This window comes from Phallusia mammillata, chromosome 8 (genome assembly GCF_965637545.1).
Source record: "Phallusia mammillata chromosome 8, kaPhaMamm4.hap1.1, whole genome shotgun sequence".
Classification (NCBI taxonomy): Eukaryota; Metazoa; Chordata; class Ascidiacea; order Phlebobranchia; family Ascidiidae; genus Phallusia; species Phallusia mammillata.
The window spans coordinates 7,215,916-7,240,885 of NC_137259.1; the positions used below are offsets into that span (position 1 = coordinate 7,215,916).

General features: G+C 44.4%; 1 protein-coding gene across 2 annotated transcripts in view; it reads left to right on the forward strand.

Moving 5' to 3' along the window:
- Nucleotides 1-24,970, forward strand: part of LOC145204195 (titin-like) — a 140,069-nt gene that overhangs the window by 57,331 nt on the left and 57,768 nt on the right. For both annotated transcript variants that reach the window (XM_080076657.1, XM_080076658.1), the window contains 70 exons: nt 93-212; nt 332-512; nt 647-748; nt 819-981; nt 1,065-1,246; nt 1,314-1,483; nt 2,221-2,511; nt 3,650-3,780; nt 3,849-3,981; nt 4,051-4,196; nt 4,313-4,529; nt 4,626-4,643; nt 4,815-4,952; nt 5,022-5,248; nt 5,328-5,450; nt 5,510-5,673; nt 5,744-5,901; nt 5,967-6,208; nt 6,285-6,408; nt 6,482-6,649; nt 6,713-6,979; nt 7,040-7,187; nt 7,257-7,452; nt 7,540-7,729; nt 7,805-8,077; nt 8,139-8,252; nt 8,322-8,474; nt 8,550-8,819; nt 8,879-9,078; nt 9,162-9,319; nt 9,401-9,582; nt 9,662-9,925; nt 9,993-10,200; nt 10,290-10,446; nt 10,518-10,692; nt 10,762-11,150; nt 11,222-11,353; nt 11,418-11,672; nt 12,109-12,333; nt 12,553-12,777; nt 12,841-13,009; nt 13,092-13,276; nt 13,345-13,459; nt 13,547-13,855; nt 13,956-14,267; nt 14,348-14,641; nt 14,813-14,964; nt 15,038-15,290; nt 15,356-15,559; nt 15,649-15,848; nt 15,915-16,029; nt 16,109-16,311; nt 16,382-16,686; nt 16,762-16,876; nt 16,943-17,148; nt 17,257-17,494; nt 17,564-17,887; nt 17,962-18,076; nt 18,198-18,500; nt 18,568-18,710; nt 18,783-18,912; nt 18,983-19,103; nt 19,179-22,954; nt 23,023-23,129; nt 23,204-23,810; nt 23,872-24,013; nt 24,076-24,227; nt 24,298-24,436; nt 24,501-24,637; nt 24,705-24,933. In XM_080076657.1, coding sequence (XP_079932783.1) covers nt 93-212; nt 332-512; nt 647-748; nt 819-981; nt 1,065-1,246; nt 1,314-1,483; nt 2,221-2,511; nt 3,650-3,780; nt 3,849-3,981; nt 4,051-4,196; nt 4,313-4,529; nt 4,626-4,643; nt 4,815-4,952; nt 5,022-5,248; nt 5,328-5,450; nt 5,510-5,673; nt 5,744-5,901; nt 5,967-6,208; nt 6,285-6,408; nt 6,482-6,649; nt 6,713-6,979; nt 7,040-7,187; nt 7,257-7,452; nt 7,540-7,729; nt 7,805-8,077; nt 8,139-8,252; nt 8,322-8,474; nt 8,550-8,819; nt 8,879-9,078; nt 9,162-9,319; nt 9,401-9,582; nt 9,662-9,925; nt 9,993-10,200; nt 10,290-10,446; nt 10,518-10,692; nt 10,762-11,150; nt 11,222-11,353; nt 11,418-11,672; nt 12,109-12,333; nt 12,553-12,777; nt 12,841-13,009; nt 13,092-13,276; nt 13,345-13,459; nt 13,547-13,855; nt 13,956-14,267; nt 14,348-14,641; nt 14,813-14,964; nt 15,038-15,290; nt 15,356-15,559; nt 15,649-15,848; nt 15,915-16,029; nt 16,109-16,311; nt 16,382-16,686; nt 16,762-16,876; nt 16,943-17,148; nt 17,257-17,494; nt 17,564-17,887; nt 17,962-18,076; nt 18,198-18,500; nt 18,568-18,710; nt 18,783-18,912; nt 18,983-19,103; nt 19,179-22,954; nt 23,023-23,129; nt 23,204-23,810; nt 23,872-24,013; nt 24,076-24,227; nt 24,298-24,436; nt 24,501-24,637; nt 24,705-24,933 — 17,179 coding nt within the window. The remainder of the gene's footprint in view (nt 1-92; nt 213-331; nt 513-646; nt 749-818; nt 982-1,064; nt 1,247-1,313; nt 1,484-2,220; nt 2,512-3,649; nt 3,781-3,848; nt 3,982-4,050; nt 4,197-4,312; nt 4,530-4,625; nt 4,644-4,814; nt 4,953-5,021; nt 5,249-5,327; nt 5,451-5,509; nt 5,674-5,743; nt 5,902-5,966; nt 6,209-6,284; nt 6,409-6,481; nt 6,650-6,712; nt 6,980-7,039; nt 7,188-7,256; nt 7,453-7,539; nt 7,730-7,804; nt 8,078-8,138; nt 8,253-8,321; nt 8,475-8,549; nt 8,820-8,878; nt 9,079-9,161; nt 9,320-9,400; nt 9,583-9,661; nt 9,926-9,992; nt 10,201-10,289; nt 10,447-10,517; nt 10,693-10,761; nt 11,151-11,221; nt 11,354-11,417; nt 11,673-12,108; nt 12,334-12,552; nt 12,778-12,840; nt 13,010-13,091; nt 13,277-13,344; nt 13,460-13,546; nt 13,856-13,955; nt 14,268-14,347; nt 14,642-14,812; nt 14,965-15,037; nt 15,291-15,355; nt 15,560-15,648; nt 15,849-15,914; nt 16,030-16,108; nt 16,312-16,381; nt 16,687-16,761; nt 16,877-16,942; nt 17,149-17,256; nt 17,495-17,563; nt 17,888-17,961; nt 18,077-18,197; nt 18,501-18,567; nt 18,711-18,782; nt 18,913-18,982; nt 19,104-19,178; nt 22,955-23,022; nt 23,130-23,203; nt 23,811-23,871; nt 24,014-24,075; nt 24,228-24,297; nt 24,437-24,500; nt 24,638-24,704; nt 24,934-24,970) is intronic.

A 24,970-nucleotide genomic window follows, 5' to 3' on the forward strand; every position in this document is an offset into this window, starting at 1 on the left:
GTTAACTATAGTGAGTTAGTGATAACTTTAAAAATAGCTAGCATAAGCGCCAGTTGGTAAGTATTTATTGATTTGTATAAAAACAACGACAGAAGCTTCCCTTGTTGACGTTTTGCGGCAAACTGCGACGATGGATTCACAGACATCCAGTGACATGACCATGACACCAGCACGGTTCGTCACAGAGCCAAAAAGCGAAACAGCGGCAACAGGTAAGATTTCACAAACTGCTGAAACAAATCATTCAATAGTCCGCGAAGTGTATTAAATGCTAGTTAACGACAAAAAATGTTCAATGTGCTCTTATACTAATAAGTTACAAAATTTTAAGGTGACACAGTCGTTTTCACGGCTGTGGTTGCCGGCGAGCCGGGGCCAACTGTTCAATGGAACAAAGGAAAATGGAGACAAATCAAAAGCTACGGACGATTCAAGATTGACCATGACCAGGCAACACGCACACATACCCTCACTATATCAGTATTGGACAACCCCGATACCGGGATGTACAGGTATAAATGCTTGTCATTTAACTGAAAATAACGTTTTCCTGATGCTATAAACTGTAAAGTCTAGCCCAAGACGGAATTTAGTAATTGCTAAGCTTTTTGTCTACCACATGATAAGTAAAACGGTGTTTGTTTAGGTGCATTGCCAGAAACAAAGCTGGAGAAGCGTCCGTGCAATTTGATTTAAACGTCTCCGAAAATTTGGTTACGGAAAAACTGGACAAGACAGAGCTGAAAAAGTAAGTCACGTTTCCACAACTAACAACAATACCAATAATCTCAGTTTAACTAAGTGTTTTTGGGCATTAGGGCTCCCGTTAAGGAAAAGGAAGAATCGGATTTGGAAACGATAGCTGAGCTATTGAAGGAGGTTGATCCCAAGGAGTATGAAAAATATGCCAGACATTACGGTATCACCGACTACAGACAACTTCTTACCCATTTAGAGGAAATGCAGGCCAAGGAAGAACCGGTACGCATTTTTATGTCTAGTAAACTCGCTTGTTTGCACTTATTTAGCTATATATGTATTTCAACATTGTGTTGTTATTACAGAAATCGGTTGAGGACGAAGCCGCCGAGGTCAGAGATTTATACAAACTAATGACCAGAAGCTTGTCCATCTCCGAACCAGTCAAGGTGCTCAAAGACCTTTCAGACGTCAGTGCACCAATGGGTGACGACGCGAAATTCGTTACAGAGCTTATCATTAACGTACCAGGCATTGAAATTAACTGGTAAGTGACTATTGACTTGCAATATAAAGGCCAAAGCTCTGGTATAACTAGTGCATATGCGGTGTAGGTATAAGGGCAATGAAAGAATCCTCGACTGCAGCAAATACGAAGTCCTCCACGAGGGCACCATGTACATGATGGTCGTCAAAAACATGACAGAAGAAGATGTCGGTGATTACCGAGTTGTAGCTGGCCCACACTCCTCCACAGCCACGTTAACGTTGGCATCACCCACAGGTAAACTTTGGCTAGATGTGTGATAAATGAATATAGCTGTATACTAGTTGGTATGGCAAATGAGTGTGTACGTATATCCACGTTCAATTTTGGCATTCAGAACTTCCTGTTAACCAAAAACAAAAGCCGTTTGCTGATAAATTGGCTGAAACTGTTACTGATGCTCCCGTGGAGAAAACAAGAGAAAAACCCATAACGGTAAATCAAACAACAAAAGTAGAGAAATCCGAAGACACGGAAACAGTGTCCATGCAAAAGTACGAGGAAAAGACTTCTAAGAAGGACACTAAACTAGACGAAAACCGCGTAATGTTTGACGTGTTAGCGAAAGACAAAGAGAGCAGATTAAAGGCGGATATTAAATTAACTGAGAAACGTGTAGATGAATCTACCTCTAAGAAGAATGTGAAGGCCGCAGCTAAACCCGTGGAAAGCCTCAAAGCCGACGATACCCAGCTTAAATCGGTTGCAATCCCGAAACCCGAAAGTAAAGAGATGTATCAAGTTCAAGAAGCACCCAAAGTTCAACAGCAGCTACCTAAAAGTGACAAATGCGTTAAAACTGATGTACCTTTAACAGAGACAGATTCTACTTCATTTCCTGAAACCGAAAAATCTAAGAAGCCCACGCGTGAGTTAATCACGGCACCCACCATTTCATGTTTCCCAAATCGCTCCTCACTTCATCAACTTTTTTTTTAAATCTACCTTTATTTACTAATATTTTGTTTTTGTAGTTGCGTTCAAAAAGCACTTGGAGAAGCAAAGAGTAAAAGAAGGTCTCCAAGCCACATTCGAATGCACTGTGAACATCGCTGAAGCCAACGTTACTTGGTTCAAGGGCGATACCAAACTGCGCAAGTCGCGCAAATATGACATTTCCTCCAAGTCCCTGGACAGGGGCATGGAACACACGCTCGTGGTGAAGGATATGCGACCTGATGATGAGTGCACTATCACCGCTAAAGCTGCACATACCGAATACGGCAATGACACCACATCGGCAAGACTTGAATTTTCCCCTGAAGGTCAGTATTTGTTGTTTTCTTTGGGATCAATTCGCGAGCATTTTGATACAAAATTTTATACGACCCAAGGATTTACAAAAATATTAACTTTTGTGCTTTTTCTCTCTTCCCTTCATAATCATGATCATTGTACCTGCATATCTTACAAACCCCCCTTTCCCTTGTCATGCATTCTACGGTTTCTATTCCCACAAAATACACAAAACAGTATTCGTAAAGCCGCTAACTGACCGCAAAATATGCGAAGGTGAGGCGGTAACGCTCGAATGCGAGTTAATCAAACCCAACGAAGAAGTAGTTTGGCTCAAAGATGAAAAGCAAATATACCCGGGTGGTAAATACACAATGGGTCGCAAGGGTTCGCTGTTGAGTCTCACAATTCACGATCCAATCAAAATGGACGAGGCAGTGTACTCGTGTGCGCTCAAGCGTAACTTGCAGCGTCGCGCATCATCGAATCTCGAAATTGACGCAAGTACGACATTTTTAAATCTCAAATATTCTGCTTTTAAATAACTTTAATAGCCTTACTCTCCCTGCCTAAGTCATCATACATCATTACCTTGTAACCTTACAGCTGTAGTGTTTACAAAACCTCTGGACGAGGTAATCACTGTGTCGGAGGGCAAGAGTCTTACGCTGACATGCAGTGTGTCACGCGAACGCGCCCGCGTTCAGTGGCTCCGCAATGATGTCAAACTCAAACCCGGACCCCGATACAAAACCTCCATATCTGGTGCCACTCGGCGTCTAACTATAAATGACGTCACTCGCGAGGTTGACGATGGTTCGAAGTTTTCCTGTCGAATTTTGGATAACGAAGATGTGACGGAGTCGGTCACAGTGATCTCAGTGCCAGCGATAAGTACGCATATCACTATCACCGAACCGCTCTGCACCAAAGCTGGTTTTCACATCGCGACTGGTTTCTGCATTTCACTCACGTCTGGGCTTTAGTAAACCGGCAATTCATCTTGCGTTGATCATTTTTTTTGACCCACATGTCACACTGATTGATTTTCTACAGTACACAACTATTTTGTACTGTCCTATGATCACTGAGCACGATTACCTTGTTGCATGCTTCTCACGAACGGCAAATACAACCTAGCATTAACTAAATTCTCTGTTTTTCCAGGCGACGATATATTAAAGGAAATGAAAGACCAAACGGTCGTAGAAGGCAAAAAGGCAACATTTGAATGTCTTATCAGCCGCGAAGACGGCAAAGTCACCTGGTACGCAGGAGAAAAACAAATAAACCCACAGGTACGTTACCTAACTCAAATATAGCTTAATAACAAACATGAAATAAAACAATCGTTACATCAAAACAGGATAAGAAATACAAGACCCTGTCGATGAAAAGCCTAAGGAGGCTTATAGTGGTGGACTGTACTATGGATGACAAAGTCGCCTACACATGTTGTTTCGGCGACAAAAAATCAACAGCAAACCTTGAAGTTACTCGTAAGTCAAGGACTCATTACTTACATGTGTATGACTTTACAGTTTGGTTATAACATTTCTGCCTTTAAGCTGCTATGAAAGAGGAGGAAGCAAGTGTATTGCAAAAGAAAATTCGCCACATCGAGGTCGAGCCTGAGCCCGAGCCTGAAAAAGTGGAACTGAAACCTATTCCCGGACTGAAATTTACAAAACCCTTAGAGGACCAAACCCCAAAGGTAAAAAATTCTTCTATCTCATTATACGACAAAAATACTTTGCTTATTATGATTAAAATGTATAGCCAGTTTTTTGTACTTATTCAAATAAAATCTAACATTCAATTCAATTGTAGGAGGGCAGTACTGTCGCTCTTGAGTGCGAGCTCTCCCATCCAAATGTACCTGTAATGTGGTACAAGGGGAACGAGAAAATATACAAGAGCAAAGAATATCAAATATCGACTGAGAAACAATCGCATGTACTTCAACTATCTGATGTGTCAAGCAAAGATTTTGCGCAATACCAATGCCAAGCCATTCCAAACCCTGATGTGATCACCGCATGTAGAGGTAAGTTTGATGACATTAAGTTATTCATGTATCCCTTTAAAATATTTTGCATATCCCTTTAATGTATATATATATATATTTTTTTTCATTTTACAGTGAAACCAGCTGAAGCAGGTATGTATTTGAAGTTAAATATATAATAAACTATTTGTACGGTAAGATTTTATTCAACAATGTCCCAACCACTTCATATACATTTAACATGATCATTTTGTTCTGTAATTTGTTTGCATGCTAAATCATATCACCCATATGTCATTACACCTCATCCCATTGTGGCCACAGCGTCGACAAAATTCCTAAAAACCCTGAGTGACAACCACTCAAGCGAGCACGATCACGTGGTTCTTGAGTGTGAGGTCGACAAGCCAGACGCAAAGGTCAACTGGACTTTCAACGGCAAGATAGTGACTACAACACCAGGTATGCAACCAGCATCTGTTTAAAAATGGTATTGTAAGTGGCAAGTATAAAACCTTGTTGTCATTTAAGGAAAATACACCGTAGAGACCAAGGGTCGCAAACGCCAGCTTTGCATCGAAAACCTTGCCATTGAAGACGAGGGCAAATATGCATGTCAGTCGGCGGACGCTATGACTATGACGGAAGCTAATGTCACAGTTGAAGAAAAGGAAATCAAACTGTTGAAAAAGGCCCGTGACGTGAACGTGTGTGAAGGAGAACAAGCACTCGTGGACATGGAAATATCTGACGAGCGGGTAAGAAATTAAGCCAACCATATATGCTTTTCCGTGTATGATTAGACTGGAAATGTAAATTTTGGATTTATTTTGGTAGGTTCATTGCCAATGGTTGATCAACGGGCAAACTGTTGAGGCAAGTGAAAACATCCACATTGTCGAGGATGGAAGGAAAAGATCAATCTGTATCAAGAAGGTCAACTCATCGCATCGTGGCGAGGTAAAACATTAAAAAATTGATTAAAAGTAACTATTTAACTAACCTCAATTTTCATATAGCTCACAATGGTGGCCGGTCGTCTGCGCACAGGCGTTCATGTCATGGTTATGGATCTTCCAGTGTCATTCACAACACCTCTTAAAGATCAGATTGCCCAGGAACGCGGCAATGCGCTCTTCACATGTGAAGTGAGCCGCCCAGATGCCGACGTTAAATGGATTCGGTATGTCTGCTTTACTTAATCATCTTGGTTATTGATATTTTCCGTGTTTAACAAACCGTTGATGTACTAGGGACAGACGAACTGTGATCCAGAACAGCGATAAATATGAAGTGTCCGCCGAAGGCATGGTGCGCACTCTAGTGCTGCGTGATGTTAGCTATGATGATGAAGTTACTTTCACATGTGATGCAGAGGACAGCAAATCGACTGCTAAGCTTACAGTCACAGGTAAGAAAGTAATCCTCTTAGATTTTATTAAAGTAGTCAAATTGCACAACAAGCAATGTTTTTAGCCCGTTTGGTCGAGTTTGTTAAACCGCTGGAAGACCAAGAAATTCCAGAGGGTGAAAATGCTACCTTCGCCTGCGAGCTTAACTTTGACGATGTGGCAGTGACATGGTTTAAGAAGGGCGTGAAACTGCAAAAGGGTCGTGGTGTGCAGATTGAAGTTAACGGAGCTTGTCATAAGATCACGTTTGACGAATGTACACAAGAGGATATGGGAACCATCTCGATGTCAGCTGAAAACTTACAGGTATTAACTGCCGTCCTGACTGTATTCGATGCAATAAGTATGAAGCTGTACAATAAAACTTACTGAACACTTTTAGGCTGAAGCTGAACTCAAGATTATTACAACTGAACTGGCGATCGTAAAAGGACTTGAAGATCAGGCAGTGATTGAAGGCGATTCAGTCACACTTGAAGTCCAGCTAAACAAATCTAACGTCGCTGGTAATTATATGTCTTAACCAAGCAACTAACATTTAGGCACACAAAATAGCCCTTTAAACTTCCTTTGTTTTAGGTTCATGGTACCGTAATGGTGTCCGTCTTGCCCGAACTGATTTGATTGTCATTCGCGCCGAGGGCGACAAGCACAGTGTGACCGCCAAAAACCTGACAGTAGGTGACGCTGCTGAGTTTTCCTTCACTGCTGACGGATGTCAATCATCAGCTAATATCGTCATCAAAGGTATATTTCTCAGTATAAAATGATATTTAGGGTTGCTGTTTTTCTGAACGGGTTTTCTTTCAGAACGCCCAGTCATGTTTACCAAGAAGCTTCAGCCAGTTAGCATCACTGAGATGGATGTGGTTGAGCTCTCCTGCGAGGTAAGCCGCGCTCAAGGTGAGGTTACATGGTGGAAAGGCGACGAGCAATTGGTCGAAAGCGAGAGAATCGAGTTTGTCAAGGAATCATGCTGGCGACGACTGGTCATCCTTAAGGCTCTGTACAGTGACGAGGCTGAGTATACTTGCAAATGCGAGGCTGATGAAACTACGGTGCCCTTGACCGTCGGAGGTAGTACACTTGGTTAAACGTCAAGCCTTCTTCAAGTAACACTTGAAATTTATTTCTCAGGTCGAAACATCAAGATTCGCCGTGACCTTCGTGATGTTGAGACAACTGAAGGTCAATCAGTGACGTTTGAATGCGAGATTTCTCATGATGACGTCAAGTCACGTTGGTACATTAACGAGCAAATAGTCAAAGAAGATGACAACACCATGTAAGAATAAGTCTATTATAATTCCATGTGCATATTCATGGGAATATAAACATCTAACATTGTTTTCAGCATCGAGGTTGTTGGCCGTAAGCACAGACTCACAGTCAATAAGGTTACAAGCCAGCACAGTGGCAGCGTGAAGTTCGTTGCTTCCAAGGCAAGCACCGATGCCACTCTGACTGTTATGGAACCATTGGTTGAGTTTGCTACCCAGATCCAAGACCTGATCATTGAAGAGAAGGCTCAAGCCATCTTCGAGTGCGAGGTACGATTTCATCTCTTTTCGTCATCCTGCAGATTTTGTACCTGTAAGCTTACTGATGAATAATAAAACAACTGACCTTTTCTACAGGTATCTCGACCAAATGCTGAAGTGCGTTGGTACAAGGGTCGTGCTATCATCCGAGACTCTGAAAAGTACGAGATCCTTGCCGATGGCTGCAAGCGCACTCTTATTATCAAACAGTGCACTTTCGACGATGAGAAGAAATACACATGCGACGCAGAGGATGCAAGAACCAGCGCCAAGCTTACAGTACAAGGTAAGATCTTAAGCACCACTATAGGAATTATGAAACACTTTTTTCAACTGTTCTAAACACTACCTGTCGTTTCAGCTCGTGCAATTAAGTTCTTGCGTCCCTTGGAGGAAAAGACTCACGTAGTCGAACGTGAAGAAGTAACTTTTGAGATTGAATTGTCCCATCGCGACGTCGAAGTAATCTGGTACAAAAACGGTGCGAAAATGGCCAGGACCAAAAACATCGATTTGACCAGTGAGGGCACGGTCCACAAGATGATCATTCACCGCGCCAGTATGGACGATTATGGTGTTGAGATTGTTGCTCAAGCTGAAGAGGAGTCTTCGATGACCACGTTCTTCGTGGAAGGTGAGCTAAAGCTAGATTTGTTTGAGTTGAATGATATACTAAATCACATTGTTATGAATAGAAATCGAAGTAAAGATCACAAATGAACTTGAAGATCTTACTGTAATTGAGAAGGAAGAAGCTGTACTTACGGTTTCCACCAACTATGACTGTGTACCTCACGTGTGGTATAAAGGTAAACTGCGCTGCTTTAACGCATTGTTACTAGGTTGCAATCGAAATATTACACATGTTATGCCTTTAGACGACGTGAAACTTGTCAAAAGTCACGACATTGAAATGACTGACGAAGGAACACTACACACGCTTAAGCTATCGAATTGCACATTGGAGGACAGCTCTCAGATTAAGTTTGTTTCAAAATCCGCAGAAAGCACAGCTCAGCTGACGGTTATTGGTAAGAATTGTATACATTTCAACGTTAATCAATCAACAACAGCCAACAATGTATTTATTGCGTTTATCCTTGCAGAACCTCCCGTGGAATTCCCTAAGCAGCTTGAAAGCGATTTGACGTGCGAAGAAATGGACCGAGTCGTCCTAGAGTGTCACGTGAGCCGCGCCAACGCACAGGTCACGTGGCTCAAGGATGACAAGGAAATTGAATCAGACGAAAAACACGTGATCGAGACTGAGGGAATCGTACGTCGCCTGGTGTTTACCGATGTTGCTGTTGACGACTCTGCAACATGGACATGCGACGGTGTAGACGCAAAAACTTCATGTCAACTTATTGCCAAAGGTACAATAAACGCTTTATTGCATCTAACTGGAATTTATACGCTTTTCTCTATCGTTTAGAATTGGATATTAAGTTCACGAAGAATTTGAAGACAGCGTCCATCCGAGAGGGCAAGGATGCGCAACTCGACTGTGACATCACCACAGGCAAACCAGTTGCTGTAGAGTGGTGTCACTTCGGCAAACCGGTGGTAGAGTCGGAGCGTGTAGTCATAAACAGAGATGGCAAGAAACTCCAGCTGGTCGTCAAAAACCTTACGGTATGTCAAATGAACAGAACACAAAACAATTACAGATAAAATTCAAACCCAGCACAGTACAATACTATATATTTTGCTTGCAGGTTCGTGACGACGGCCATTATAGTTGCCGAGTACGTGACGCTAAAACTGAAGCAAAGCTCACGGTTACTCAGGAGCCAAACAAGATCGTCGGTCAACTGACAAACCTCGAAGCAGTCGAGGAACAGCCTTCAGCGACATTTACATGCATTCTTGCAAGGTAGTACAAATTGTTCTCACATGTTTATGTTAGACATTTTCCAATTACCAGCTCGAATACTAATTTGTGATACTTCTGCAGAGAGATCGGCAATGTTAAATGGATGAAGGACAACAAAGCAGTCGAAATATCCGACAAGTACGAATACGTCAGCGTTGGTACTGAAAGATCTCTCATCGTAAAAGACATCTGCAAAGCTGACAAAGGAAAATACACTTGCACCATTGGTGACTCGAAGTCTACAGCTCAGATGACTGTTAAAGGTACACATCTCAAATATACCGCAAATCACATTGAAAACAGCAAAACATTTTCGATAAATTTAAATAAATTTATCAACAGACGGAGTTAAGTTCCTTAAACGTCTCACCGACGCCAAAACCTACGAAAAGGAAGAAATCACCTTGACTTGCGAAATATCTGACCCTGAGATACCCGTGCAATGGTACAAAGACAACCTACCGGTGATCGTCAGTGAGAAAGTGGTCATTACGCACGACAAAAAGGTCCATACGCTTACTTTGCCGTGGACCAGCTTCACTGATGCCGGCCAGTACAAATTGGTTGCAGGATTTGCAAAGTCGATTGCGGCTCTTACCATTGAAGGTAATGCACCATGCAATATCAGCAAATATCAATTGACCGGAAATAGTAAAATCAATTTTCTTTGCAGATGCACCACTCGAGTTCTTGGAGAAGATCGAGAACCAAGCTGTCGGACACTTGGGACAAGCTGTGTTTACTTGCAAAATTTCACCACGTGACCAAAAGGTCGCATGGTATTTAGGCGAACAAGAGCTTACAGCATCAGACCGTTTCGTTATTGAAATCGACGACAAAATCCGAAAACTTACTATTAACGACTGCACAGTTGACGACAGGTAACTTACACAAACACAAAAAGTCCTACAGTTAAATTTGCTAAAAAACACACCAAAGAAATGCAACTAAAATATAAACACTTTTATAGACTTACTGTAAAATGTGCTTTCGCTGACCAAACGACCACCGCAACTTTGGATGTTGACGATCCACCAGCATGGTTTGTCACTGACCTGAAAGCAGTAGAATGCACTGAGCGTGATGATGTCACCATGGAATGTGAACTGTCAAGACCCAATGTGGATGTAAGTTAACTCGTCTTATAGTATCCGAATTTAAGCACATCAAACACATAACCTTGTTTTAACGATTTTAGGTCGAGTGGTTATGTAACGGGGCTCTAGTTCAAGAAAGTAATCGTTTGAAGTTTATTGCTGACGGAGTTTTCCGTCGCATGGAAATGGCGGTTGCTCAAATGAATGAGGCTGGTGATTACACCGTTCGTGTTTGCAATGAAGAAACTGCAACCACAGCTCATTTGATAGTCAATGGTAGGTTTTCGTAACCACAAACTAAAACTATTAGTGCGAGGTTTTCACTGTGTACCTTTTTTATCTTAGAAATTCCTCCTGGTATTTTAACCGAGCCCGAAGACGTCCATTGTGTCGCTACCGATGATGTGGAATTCGAATGCGTCATCAGCAAAGCGCGATACAACGTGACTTGGTTTTTCAATGAAGCCGAGGTCACCGCTGCGTTTGTAAAGGAAAATAAGAACAGAATAACCTTCACATCATCGGAAGATGGTCTTACTCGCACTTTATTAGTAAAAGATAGCTGTATGGACGACAACTGCGAAGTGTACGCAGTGTGTGAAGATGCTGTCAAATCAAGGGTTGCAGAATTTAAGGTTGTGCCAATAATCTTTGAAATCCCACCAGTTGATGCGGTTGTTTGTGCCAACGAAACAGCTACATTTGTTGGTATTACAAACAAGCAAGGAGTCAAGGTAACTGTGTTTTTTTATGTAAACTATGCAAATTAAAAACAAGTCAAATAAAACTTACATTTGCATTGTAGGTATCTTGGCTGCGTGATGGCAAACCGATTGAAGGTGACTATGGCACATCAATGCACAGCGAAGGATTTGAGTACTACCTCAAAATTAACGACTGCAGCTTGCGGGATGATCACAGCATTATTACAGCCAAGGTATATCTATCAAATTAGGCTTAAAGAAAACATCACAACCATAACTAACCTGTATCCTATTTAGGTTGCTGATTTCGTTGCTACCGCACGTTTGTTGGTGGGCCCACCACCAGCACGTTTCGTTCATGACAAATTGGACGATGTTACTGCTGAGGAAGGCTCCCGGGCTTGCATTAACGTCGATCTAACCCAGCTTGGTGGAAAAGTACAGTGGTTTGCGGAAGGTGAACCGGTCATTCCAGATGCAAAACTACAGACAGTCGCTACTGGTTTGGTCCGAACTTTGGTGGTAGTTGACTGCAAACGCGGCAAAGACGAGGTAAAAAAACTGTAACCATATTTTTGTGAACGTACTAAATATCAAAATTCTTAATGCACATAAACGCCACTGTGAAGTCATCAAACATTTCAGCCCAATAAAGCGAGAGGAGTGTATGTGCGCGCGCGCGCTTTCCACCCTTTTCTCCCTTTTCTTTCTTTATTTGTCTCGCGCAATGCGCTGCTATAAAACACCAGTTTTGGGCGGTTTTATGCTCTCGCTTCGTCAGCTTGTACACGAGTTGTCTGGTTCAAGCGCTAGCCTGGAAGGTTCGAATCTCACAGCGGCATCGTTATGATGACAAAATTGTGAAGCATGAATTCCAGTGAACGTTCAGGTTTTCTGAACTTAGCTGTTTCATTGATTAGAAAAATTTGCGCATCACTAATCTGAAGCGACTGCCGCAATTTTTAAACTTTACGCAATTTACTCGCAGCGCACATACGCGTGCCGTCTTGCCGGCGAGGAACTGAAGGCGCGATTGATCGTGACTGAGGCGCCTTTGCGCTTTGACAAAAAGCTTTGGGACAGAGATTGTGAACCAGCCAAGACATGCACTCTGGAATGCTTACTAAACAAGCCATTTGCAAACGTTGTCTGGACTGTTGATGCAAATGTCATCAAGACCGACCGACGACATGCTATTAAAGTGTCTGACCAGGTAAACTTTTGACTGTCATTTAACCTACGGATGGTTCAGTTTTGTAATAAGTTAGTAGCAGTAAAATACAACCAAATGATTATCCATTTAAAGTTAGCAGTTACGCATGTAGCTAATTTGTTTCATTTCTTACCAAACAAGAACATATTTGGGAACTGGTTTTACAATGTTTTCTTTTGTTTTGAACTTTTGAGCAGCAATTTTGGACTTATTTTGCAGGGCAAAAAGCACACCTTGGAAATCGCCGAGTTTTCAGAGGCTGACCGTGGTCGTTATGCAGCTCAATGCGATGGTACAGACGTCCAAACGGCTGCTATCATCGATGTGGCCGTGGCTGCAAGTTTGGACTGTGAACAGGACGAAATCCTATTGAAAGCCGATACGCCCGGCGAAGTTGCTGTTGGATTTAAAGGAATGCCAAAGCCCGAAATCACATGGTTTAAGGTACATTAACATCTTACAAAAATGTTTTCAGGATTGTGTAGTAAACGTTCACATTGGTTGTAGGAGAAGGAAGACTCCTTGGTCCGTGTATCATCGGAGAGCTTTGTAATTACAACAGAGACTACAAAGCTTCGTCTGCGCAAGCCTACAGTATCTGACGCTGGCAGATACAAGGTCATGGCCAAGAACAAATACGGAGAGGATAGCTGCTTCGTGACCATTGTTGTGATCGGTAAGTGTTGCAATAAACTGTATACATGTACTGTACATTGTTTGGTGGTGGTAACATGTACTAATGCTGTGTTGTCACATAGATCGACCTGAGGCACCACTAAATCTCACTGTTACCGAGGTTACGGCCAACAGTGCCACATTGCAGTGGGAAGAGCCCGAACAGGACGGTGGTTCGCCAATTGTGAGCTTCCTCGTCGAGAAACGCGACGTCAAACGCAAGATGTGGCAGACCGTCTGCGAATCAGCAGAAGAAACGGAGATTAAGGTAAACAGCATCTCAAGCACATACAGTTTCGGTATTGTTGGTTGGTTTCTATAATCAGTTGTGTTCAGGTTGAGAAACTGACAACCGGATCTTCATACCTCTTCCGTGTGTCTTGCGAGAACAAGGTTGGCCTTTCCAAACCAGCTGAAATTACCAACCCGATTTTGGCTAAATCGCAATTTGGTAAGCACATGAGATTTTGCACTAACAGAGTTGATATCGTTACTGAATATTCATTCTATTATTTACAAACATTTTTTTCGTTTTTAGAACTCCCAGAAGCGCCCCAGAGCGTGACACTTACCGACGTACGTCGCGAATACGTCACTCTGACATGGAAGGCGCCATCATTTGACGGCGGCTCTCCGATTTCGCTTTACGTTGTCGAACTGCGGGATAAACTTCATACAACATGGTCGCGTTGTGCCATTGTGGAAGGTGACCAGCTCCAGGCGTCTGTCTGTGAACCAGAAGTTACTCCTGCTAAAGAGTACTGCTTCCGGGTTGCGGCTGAAAACGCAGCAGGCGTGGGAAAAGCAAGCGCTCCCACTGCTTTGACCAAACTGCAAGACCCATTAGGTGAGACTTAGAACAACTTCACCTAATGATCATGATGTTTGTATAATACTATTGAAAATTAATAGGTTGAACTGTTTTAACGTACTTTATTTTGTTGCAGAAACTCCATCTAAACCACTTAACTTGCGTTACGACAACGTGACCAAAAATTCGATCGAGCTTACATGGGACTCGCCCATGTCGGATGGGGGAACTTCGATCACCGACTACGTGGTCAACTTCACCGACAAAGCTGACGAAAGCGGCCTGTGGTTGGAGGCAGGCAAAATGGAAGCCCAAGACAAGCTGGCTTATACTGTAACCTGCGTCGGGGAAGGACATGAATATGCCTACCGTGTTAAGGCTGTCAACAAAGTTGGGGAGGGTAAACCATCGGATGCCACACCATTCGTGCTCTCAAAGGACGAAACCAGTAAGTGTTAGCATTATATTTTACCATTCTTGAGCCTTCAACAAAGAATGCCGTACATTGTAACTACTCTTTAATTGCAGGAGTCCCATCCTTTGACCTCCCACACAGCCAACGGGAGATCACCGTTGTGGAGCCAGAGCCAATTCGAATCAGTGTTCCAATTAGTGGTCTGCCAGCTCCCTCTGTCACGTGGGTTCGCGTCACTGATGGCGAAATCCTCTGCCAAGAGGATCGCTTCAAAATTGACAATGGAGCGACTTATGCAAACTTGACCGTATCGCCAAGCAGCCGGGAATCAGACCAAGGGTTGTTCAAGCTTGTTTTGCAGAATGATCAAGGCAAAACCGAATGCGATATTAATGTCCTTGTCGTGGGTATGTACAGCTTCTCAGCATACAAAAATGTAAAACGAAAGCTTACAAATTGACTGTTTTTGTTTCCCAGATGTTTGCACGTTTTCATGCATTCATGTCATTTTATATCACCCTTTCACCCCACGTGTTAGATTTCAGATTTAACGCTTGCTTTGTGTTTACAACTTTCAGGCAAGCCAGGAGCTATTCGCAATCCAAAGATTGCTGAAGTTACCAGCGTCAGTTGCTACTTGTCCTGGGATGCCCCTGAAGATGATGGCGGTGCTGAAATAACCACCTACGTTGTTGAGCGCAACGAAGAGGGCCGAAAAGCTTGGACGAAGGTGCGTCTTGTTTGGGCAGCCTTTTTGCCAAAAGTTATATGCGCCAAACTCTAAACATGCATTTATGTTATAGATGCCGGGGTCATGCGATGCGGCAGAATGCAGCGTGGCTGACATGAAAAAGGGAAAGACATACAGATACAGAATCTGTGCTCAAAACCGTTACGGCAAGGGACCATACGTTGACCTTGCTGAGCCAGTGCTCGCATTGGACCCACCGACCGTCCCAGACGCGCCTCGCAATCTTAACTACTCCAACGTGAAAAAGGATTCAGTATGCTTGAGTTGGAGTATGCCCAAGTTTGACGGTGGCGAGCCAATAACTGGTAAGCTAGGTTGCTTGTTTTTAAGTGCATATCGAGTTTTGTTACAAACCTTATTTATTTTGTAGGTTATATTATCGAGAAACGGCCAGAGGGTGAGGAACATGCTCGCTTTGTCGCTGACAACTTGAGACCACACCTTGAGCTCCGTTACACTGTTCGCCAGTTGCCAACTGACACTAAATGGTGTTTCCGGGTGAAAGCTGTCAACCTTCTCGGGCCCGGCGAATCCTGCGAACCGACTGAGCCGATTCTGATTCAATCTGATGAAGGTAACTGACAACGCACTTCAATGCAAAAAACAACATTGTTATTCATGGCAATATCGATGACCATATCATTTAAATACCACATTTTACAGCTGCACCAACTGTTGAACTCGATCAAACTGTCCTTGATGGTGTTTCGGTCAAGGCTGGTGCAATGATTGAAATTCCAGCAAAGGTCGCTGGTCGCCCGTTCCCATCCGCTAGATGGAGCTGCAACGACGTTGTTTTGTTCCCTGACCAGCGCGTCACTGTTGATCTGGTTGACGGTGTCTCGACCCTGCGAGTGCTGATGGTAAATGTTCTAAAAAACGGCCTTAATATAACCTTAGTTACATAAAAAATAATAATTTGTATTTAGGCAAAACGTGAGGATTCTGGCGATTACACAGTATTCGCTCAGAACCAACACGGAAAGGCATCCACCAACTGCATGGTTGAAGTTATGGATAAACCAGGAAAGCCGGCATCAGTTGGTAAGATTTCAACACGATGATTTTTTCTACCATCTGTATGCATTAGCCTTATACGCTCATGTTCATCTTTTCTGCATAGACATCGAAGACATCACCAAGAACTCGTGTACAGTGGTTTGGACTCCACCCTTGGATAACGGCGGTACCGCTATAACACGTTACACTGTTGAGCGACGTGAGACAACCCGACACGTTTGGACCAAGCTTAGCGGCTCGGTTAAACCCGATGCCATGCGCTTCGAAGTCACTAAAATGATTGAGGGAAAGGAATACGAATTCCAGGTAACATACCTTGTTCTTTTCTTTCATTGAATTCCTTTTTGGATCTTGCTTAAAATATTACATTTTTCAGGTGACCGCTGAAAACCAAATCGGCGTTGGTGAGCCTCAGACCAGCACTGCCATCATTGCCAAATATCCCTACGGACCACCGCAGGCCCCAGGCGCGCCCGAGTGTAGCAACGTTACCCGTGACGCAATGACTGTGACGTGGCGTGAACCTTTGGCCGATGGCGGCGGCGCGGTTACTGGATACTATTTAGAAATGAACGTAAATGGAAGCCATAACTGGATGCGTGTATCCAAGAAGCCATTGGACGCTGATGTTCTTTCTTACCGGGCAAATGGGCTTGCTAAAGACAAGGTGTACGCTTTCAGGTAAAGAAAATGACTTAGATTTTTCTACGCTCACCAAAATAGAATGCAAAAGTCTAATATGATTTTATTTTAAAGGGTTTCTGCTGAGAACTTGGCAGGTTGCGGCCCTGCTAGTGAATCAAGCGACGGTACACTCGCAAAGGATCCAGTAAAGCCACCAAGCAAGCCTGGAAAGCCCAATGTCATGGAGGTATGTAAATTAAATTGTAAGTTTCCAAACAGCGCAGCATATATCTAACATACCGTTTCCATTAAGATTACCAAATGCACGTGCCGTTTGAGATGGCGTGCACCAGAGAACGACGGTGGAAGCCCAGTGGCGAACTACATTATCCAGTTGCGCAAACGTGAAGCTGGTGCTGAAACTTGGGAGGAAGATTACGTTCCATGGGAGATGAACGTCCCAGATGTTGAACACGTGGTCGTTGATCTAGTCCCCAACAAATTTGAATACATGTTCAGGTCTGTATATCGACCAAAAAAGCTGATCTTTGTATTTAAGAGCTTCAACCCAAACACCGCGTATTATCTTATATGCTTGCATAACCGATACGTTACTTGTTTCAACAGGGTTGTGGCTGTAAACCCAGCTGGACAATCTGAGCCCGGCGACGATTCCGAGACTGTGATTTGCAAACCGGTTGTGAAGCCACCAAGTGCTCCACGTGACCTTAAGTCGGCTGGAACAACCAAGGGAAGCATCACCCTGCAGTGGGTACGTCCAGATGACGACGGCGGTTGCAAGATCAACGGATACGTGTTGGAGAAACGTGAGCTTCGCCGTCAAACATGGCAGCCAGTTTCCAAGGTAGTATAACATTTCGATTTGATTTAAAAACTATAATGTTACTAAAGTTTAACAAAACCATATTCGCAGGAGGTCGAAACTGAGACGTTCACTGTTGATGAGCTTAAAGAAGGTGGCTCCTACGAGTTTAGGGTAGCTGCCTTCAGTGAAGTAGGCCTCAGTGGATGGAGTCAGTCGGAACCAATTGCAGCTGTGAGCATGTTCAATGCTCCCGATGCACCACGTGGTGTCAAGATCGAAGAGATTAGTCGGTACCACGTTAAGCTTACTTGGCGCGAACCGGTCTTCGATGGCGGCGCTGCTGTTACTGGTTATGTGGTAGAGAAACGTGAAAAGCTTGGACAGAGGTGGACAAGCGTTGGAAATGCTGATGCTGAAGCACGTAGCTTGAATGTAAGATATTACCACAAATTTGTGTAAAATGTAGACGTGATGAATTTATACGCTTTTGGTTTTTCTATTTACAGATTACAGCTGTCAAAGAAAACACCGAATGTCAATTCCGCGTAAGCGCTGAAAACGAGGCCGGCGTTGGAAAGGCGAGCGAACCAACAGACATGGTTACAATCAACGATCCAAAACGTAAGGACGACAGCAACATTCATCTTAGCCTGATTCTAAACAAATATAAGCCTGATTATTAACAGCCACCATTAATGTTTAACCACACTAGTCAGATTCTAAACAAACATTGCTATTGCAGGTCCACCAACCGAGCCTCTCAACCTGGTGCCAGTCACAACAACACCAACTTCAGTGACATTGGCTTGGACTTTGCCGGCTTTGAACGGTGGCACTGATATTACTGGTTACTACGTTGAGAGATGTCTTGATGGTAGCGAAGAGTGGGTTCGATGCAACGCAGCCCCGTTTACTGTTCTCCAAGGACAGGTTACCGGTCTTCGAGAAGAACGAGCTTACATCTTCCGTGCTTTTGCTATCAATGTTGCTGGTATTAGCGAGCCAAGCGCCGTCACTGAGTCAATTATTGCCAAGGAACCGGACTGTAAGTTTCCTTCGTGGGCAGATGGTAAAGTTGGACGTTTTGTACAACAACGATTTTATTTTTGCAGCACCACCAACCATGCAAATGATCAAAGACGAAGTGATATTGGTATCCGGCGAAAAACTAAGACTCCGTGTACCAGTCACCGGCTCTCCAAAGCCTACAGTTACATGGACACGAGATGACGAACCTGTGAAGGACTACGTTAAGGTAATTTTTAGCAATAAATCCTTGCAATCTTATTGTTAAAAATATGTTATATAACCTTAACTTGTTTTTCAGTCATCGCTTGAGGACAATTTCGCCACCATGTTCATACCAGCAACTAGTCGAGAAGACAGCGGGCGTTACACCTTGACTTTGAGCAACAAGCTAGAGACGATCACTGGCTGGTGCCTTGTCCGTGTGCTTGGTGAATATTATTGCGTTTGACTGTTGCATAACCATAATGGAAATACTACAACTACGAATTTGCGTTACAGACCGTCCTGGCCCACCAATCGACTTCAACGCTACTGACATAACTCGCTCTACTTGCACGTTGACCTGGATTGAACCCCAGGACGACGGCGGTGCTGAGATCATGTTCTACTCTGTAGACAGGTAAGTTGGCAACAACAAAATGTAGCCTTAGTACTTTTTTACATTTTGTAAATCAAATGCAACGTATTCTTACAGGCGTGAGGCTGGACGTAGAACTTGGACACCAGTTGTTGCTGAAGTGCGCAAAAACGCATGGAAGGTTACTGACTTGATCCACAGGAACGAGTACAACTTCCGCGTGGTCGCACATAACAAAGTAGGAGCTGGAAAACCGGCCGAGCTTCCAAAAGAGATCATGGCTGTTGATCCTTTATCGCCTCCTGGAGCTCCAGAAGAGCTTACATGGAACGATGTAAAGGCCAAGTCCATCATTCTCTCTTGGAAACGTCCTGCGTCCAACGGAGGCTGTGTCATCACAAGTTACATCGTCGAGATGAAGGAGAAAGATACTGAGCACTGGAACGTAGTCATTCGGGACCACGAGTCGACATCAGTTACAGTTCTTGGGCAAACCGAAGGCAAGGAATACTTGTACCGTGTCGCTGCAGTCAATCGCATTGGAATTGGCGCGCGAGCTGAGACAACCCAAGCAATTGCAGCCAGAGATCCTCTTGCTCCCCCTTGCATTCAAGTAGAGGAAAACGTGAGAAGAGGAGTTGAAGTAAGAGCCGGAAAGCCACTGATCATCGAGGCCACTTACACAGGCGTTCCTCACCCAACTATTACTTGGATCCAACAGGACAATGTCAGCAAAGAAATCAAAGAAAACGTTGAAAGGAACCTCGCCCTCCGAAACGACGGTGCCACTGCCACATTCAGTGTACTTAAGGCTCAACGATCCGACAAAGGAAATTACCAGATTACTGCAGAAAACGACCAAGGCAAAGATACTTGCACTGTGATAGTCAACGTACTCGATGTGCCAGCGCCTTGCAAAGGACCATGGTCTTTCGACGATGGAACCAACGAGGCTATCACTTTGCGATGGAAGATTCCAGAAGACGATGGCGGTTCTGATATTATTAACTACGTGCTTGAGTTTAAGGAATCAAACAAAAAGGTGTGGACTACCATATCTACTACAGTGCAGTCTACAAAATACCGTGTCTCAAAACTTGTCGAAGGCAAAGAGTACGTTTTCCGCGTTGCAGCTGAAAACAAGATGGGACGAAGTGATTGGTTAGAAACCGCACCGTACATTGCGAAACTGCCATTTGACCCACCAGCAGCGCCAGAGAAGCCTGAGTTTGTTGACGTAACAAGAAAGTATATGACTTTGCGTTGGAACGAGCCCCAGGACGGCGGCAGCTCCATCACTGGATACTGGATCGATAGGAAAGACTCTTCGTCCACTCGTTGGTCACGTGTTAACCGCGATCCAATCAGGACCCTTGAATACCAAGTTAGCAACGGGCTTACTGAAGGTACCACCTACCAGTTCCGCGTATGCGCTGAGAACGAGGCTGGCCCTGGAAAGTTTAGCCCGCCGAGTGACTACAAAGTGTGCGAGGACCCAGTAACCGCACCATCGTCGCCACGCAAACCTCACGTCGAAGATACGACAAACAGCTCGATTGCGCTTGTTTGGGACAGACCAGAAGGAGATGGCGGTGACTCTAAGTTGAAGTACATTGTCGAACAGAGGCTCTCCGATGGCTCGTGGAGTCGTTGCAATGATAAAGATCTTGATGTGACTTTCTTCACAGTCGAGAACCTTCTTGAAGGACAGATGTACTCGTTCCAAATAAAGGCTTTCAATCGCGGTGGCGAGAGCGCACCCACTAAGGTTCCAGAAGCTGCAGCAAGAGAGATGATTGATTTGCCTCACATCGAGCTCGACTCATCCATTATTGACGGCATCACAGTCAACGCCGGCAAGAAGTTTGTTCTTCCTGCTAAAGTTACTGGACGTCCTTATCCTGAAGTATCTTGGACGAAGCAAGGCGACGAGGTGTCTGACCGTGTCGTGGTTACCAAATCTGAAGATGGGTCTGTTGCTACTGTGAAACAGTGTCAGCGTTCTGATTGGGGTGAATACAAGATTACAGCAAAGAACTCCAGCGGAACGAAGAGCGCAACTTGTCTTGTGGTTGTTCATGATGTACCAGGAGCTATTAAAGACCTAAAGCACGGCGCTGTGAGTAGAAACTCAATCACTTTGAAATGGCATGCACCCGAAGACAACGGCGGCCTTCCTGTAAAGAAATACTATCTCGAGAAGAGGGATATGTCAATGAGAGCGTGGCTCAGTGTCGGAAGCACTGACAAGTTCACCATTGACGTGACCAACGTATTGGAAGGTACCACATATGCATTCCGTGTATGCGCCGAGAACGACATGGGCAAAGGTCCGTTTACTGAGTCCCTGCCGGTTCTGTGTCAAGAACCACTTGTGGTGCCTGGAAGGCCTGAAAACCTTCGTGTCGAGGAACGCAAGGACACCAAGATCAGTCTTCGTTGGTCTCCTCCGCGTGTCGATGGTGGAAGCAAGATCACTGGCTTTGTGGTCGAGCGTCAAATGGAAGGCGAGCAGGAATGGGTACCATGCAACCGTCGCCTTATCACCGAAAACAAATTTACCGTAGAGGAACTAGAAACTGGAAAGAAGTACATCCTCCGAGTCCGTGCTGTCAACAGTGTAGGTGAAGGTCAACCCGCCCTTACCGGCCTAATGGAAGCCAAAGAACCAGATGCAGCCCCAATGACCAGCCTTAGTGTTGGTGTGAAGGGAATGCTTCAGGTTCGAGCTGGCGAAACCATCTATCTCCCAGCTACAATCACTGGTGTCCCAGCGCCAGAGATTGTCTGGCTTAAGGGCGAAAGCACCACTGTTGTGGAAACAGAAGCACTGAAGTTTGTTGTTGAGGACAAACAGCACTCGATTTACATTGAGAAGTGCGCACGGTCGGATGACGGACATTACTCAGTAACCGCAACTAATTCACTTGGAAGCAAGACAGCACGCTGCACTGTCGTGGTACAAGACGTCCCATCCGTACCACTTAACTTCAAGCCATCAAAAGTAACAGCCGAAAGCTTGTTGCTAACGTGGGAGACAATGCAAGACAACGGCGGCGCTGATTTGATGAACTACGTTCTAGAGAAGCGCGAGGGCAAGAAAAAGGTGTGGACTCCAGTTAGTTCTACAATCATTGACACCAAGTTCCGCATTACCAAGCTGACATCTGGTATGGAGTATCAGTTTAGAGTGGCCGGAGAAAACAAACTTGGCGTTGGTGTTTTCGCTGAAACTGAAGTTATCTTGGCTAAGGACCCTTATGATCTCCCTGGTCCACCATTCAAACCAACCACATCCGAAGTCAACAAAACAAGCATGCTTGTTACATGGCAGCCACCTCGCGATGACGGTGGTGCGGAGATCGAAGGCTACTGGATGGAGATGCGTGAAAGTTCATCCAACAGATGGAAGAAGCTTAGCAGATCCCCAATAACCAAGCCACCTCTGGTCAATTGCAGTCACAGAGCTCTTCAGCTGCAAGAAGGTCTCGAGTACCGCTTCCGAGCTTGCGCAATTAACAAAGCTGGCAACGGTCCCTTCAGCGAGGAATCAGATCCAGTGATTGCTGCAGATCCGATCTTCCCTCCTGGTCAACCGGTGACGCCAACAGTCGATGACATCACCGCCAAGTCGGTGACGTTGGGCTGGAAGGCTCCAGAGAACGTGGGCGGCAGCGAAGTAACCGGTTACATCGTTGAGTACCAAGACGAAATCACTTGCGAATGGAAGAAGCATGTAGTCGACGACAAGGAGATTCTTGATACCACAAGCGTTGAGATTCCTGACCTGAAAACTGGTCTGAGATATCGTTTCCGCGTCTCTGCTGTCAACAAGGCTGGAGTCAGCGAACCTTCCATGCAAACCGACTTGGTTGAAGTCAAGGATCAAATCCGTAAGTATTTGTTTAGGAATTGTCAAGAACATGGCCATCAAGCTGTAATTTTGCTATCTTGTTTATAGATGCTCCTGAAATTACCTTGGAGGTCGGTCTTCAAAATTACCTTGAAGTCCGAGCTGGATCATCGATCAAACTGTTCGCTAGTGTCAAGGCTCGTCCAGCACCCGAGGTAAGTAGCAATACATTCAACTTGAAAGGTTTTACTTGCTTTATTGTAAACTGACATTAACATGCACATTACAGACTACATGGGAGAAAGACGATAAGCAGCCGTTACCCGAAACTGCGGTAGTAAAAACCACTGAAACATCAACCGAAGTTTCCATTCCCAAGTGTGGACGTGACGACAGTGGTCGATACATTGTGGTGTCAAAGAACGTCGGCGGTACACGTACGGCGTCCTGCAAAGTCTTGGTCAAAGACACACCCGGGGCACCGGAAGACCTTACAGTTTCCAATGTCACTAAACGCGGCGCGAAACTCTCGTGGAAAATACCAAGCAACAATGGCGGATCCAAAATTCAAACCTACATCATTGAGAAGCGCAGGGGCGATGGCCGTGGTTGGGTTAAGGTCGAGTCGTCGGTTTCAGCCACTCAATTCAATGTTTTAGATCTCCTAGAAGGCTTCGAGTACTTCTTCCGAGTTTGCGCAGTGAATGCAATCGGCCAGGGTGTCCACGCTGAGACCACAGAACCGATCTTGGCTCGCGATCCAGTGTCAATTCCCGAGCCACCTTCACATACGCGAGTTGCTGGTGTTACTGGTAAAAGCGTTACTCTCAAGTGGAACGCTCCACAGTCGATGGGCAACTTGCCATTGAAGACTTACATCGTCGAACAACTTAAACGTGAGATTCAATTCATTCCCTGTTTTTTTTCATATTGCTAATAATGTTACTCTATGTACAGGTGAAGATGTTGCCACGAAGTCGGATATGGAACCAGTACTAGACCGACAAACACAAGGCGCCCTTGACGTAAGCAAGCGTCCACCAAAGGTGCAACGTCAATCTTCACGTCGCGACTCTAAACTTGGTGAAACATGGATTAGGTACGTACCCAAACATGCATTTGTAGGATGTTTTATTTGACCTTAAATACTTTTGCTTTCAGTTGCAATTCTGACAAGTTGACTGAAACGACATTCACTGTTACGGGCTTGGACTCGTCGGAAAAGCATTCTTTCCGCGTCCTGGCTGAAAACGAGGTTGGAGTAAGTAGGCCGTCGAACATTGCAGGACCGGTTGTATGCAAAGACGACCTGGGTAAGTTTCTCAACCGCTATAAAAGAACTATATACATCACCTATTAAAACTTAATTTAATTGTTGCGCAGTTTATCCAACCATCGAAACGGTCGAGTTCAAAGAACTTGAAGAAGGCGTCGTTGTTGATCTGTTCGCCAAGTTCAACGGCAAACCACAACCTGAAATTACTTGGAAGTTGCTAGAAGATGACATCAAACCATCAGAAAGGTAAGTTTTTTTAATCTTTCTCATGCGCAAATTTGTTTCATACAATGTACTTTCTAATATATAGAATTGCCATCGAAACTACTGAGACCACCACCAACTTGGTGATCCAGAAATCGGTGCGCAAGGACACTGGGGTTTATCAGGTTATTGCCAAGAACGCCGCTGGACAATGCACAAAGAATATCAAAGTCAACATTCTTGGTAAGGCGTTTCTACCTTTATTCATGTTTCGTATGACATGATGTATTTATTATGTTTTTCTTTTCAGGCAAGCCATCAGCACCGCAGCTGCCGCTTTCATACAGCTCAGTGACAGCCAGTGACATTACTGTATCATGGAACCCACCAGAGGATGATGGTGGCAGCCGTATCACTTGCTACACAGTTGAGCGCCGCGAGGAGGACCGCGATTACTGGCATTCTGTAGCTGATGCTAAGGACCTTAGCGCAACCACAACTGGATTAAAGAAGGGCAAATCGTACCTGTTCCGCGTCAAGTAAGTTCTGTTGCAAATTCTTTTTTGTTAAAACTAT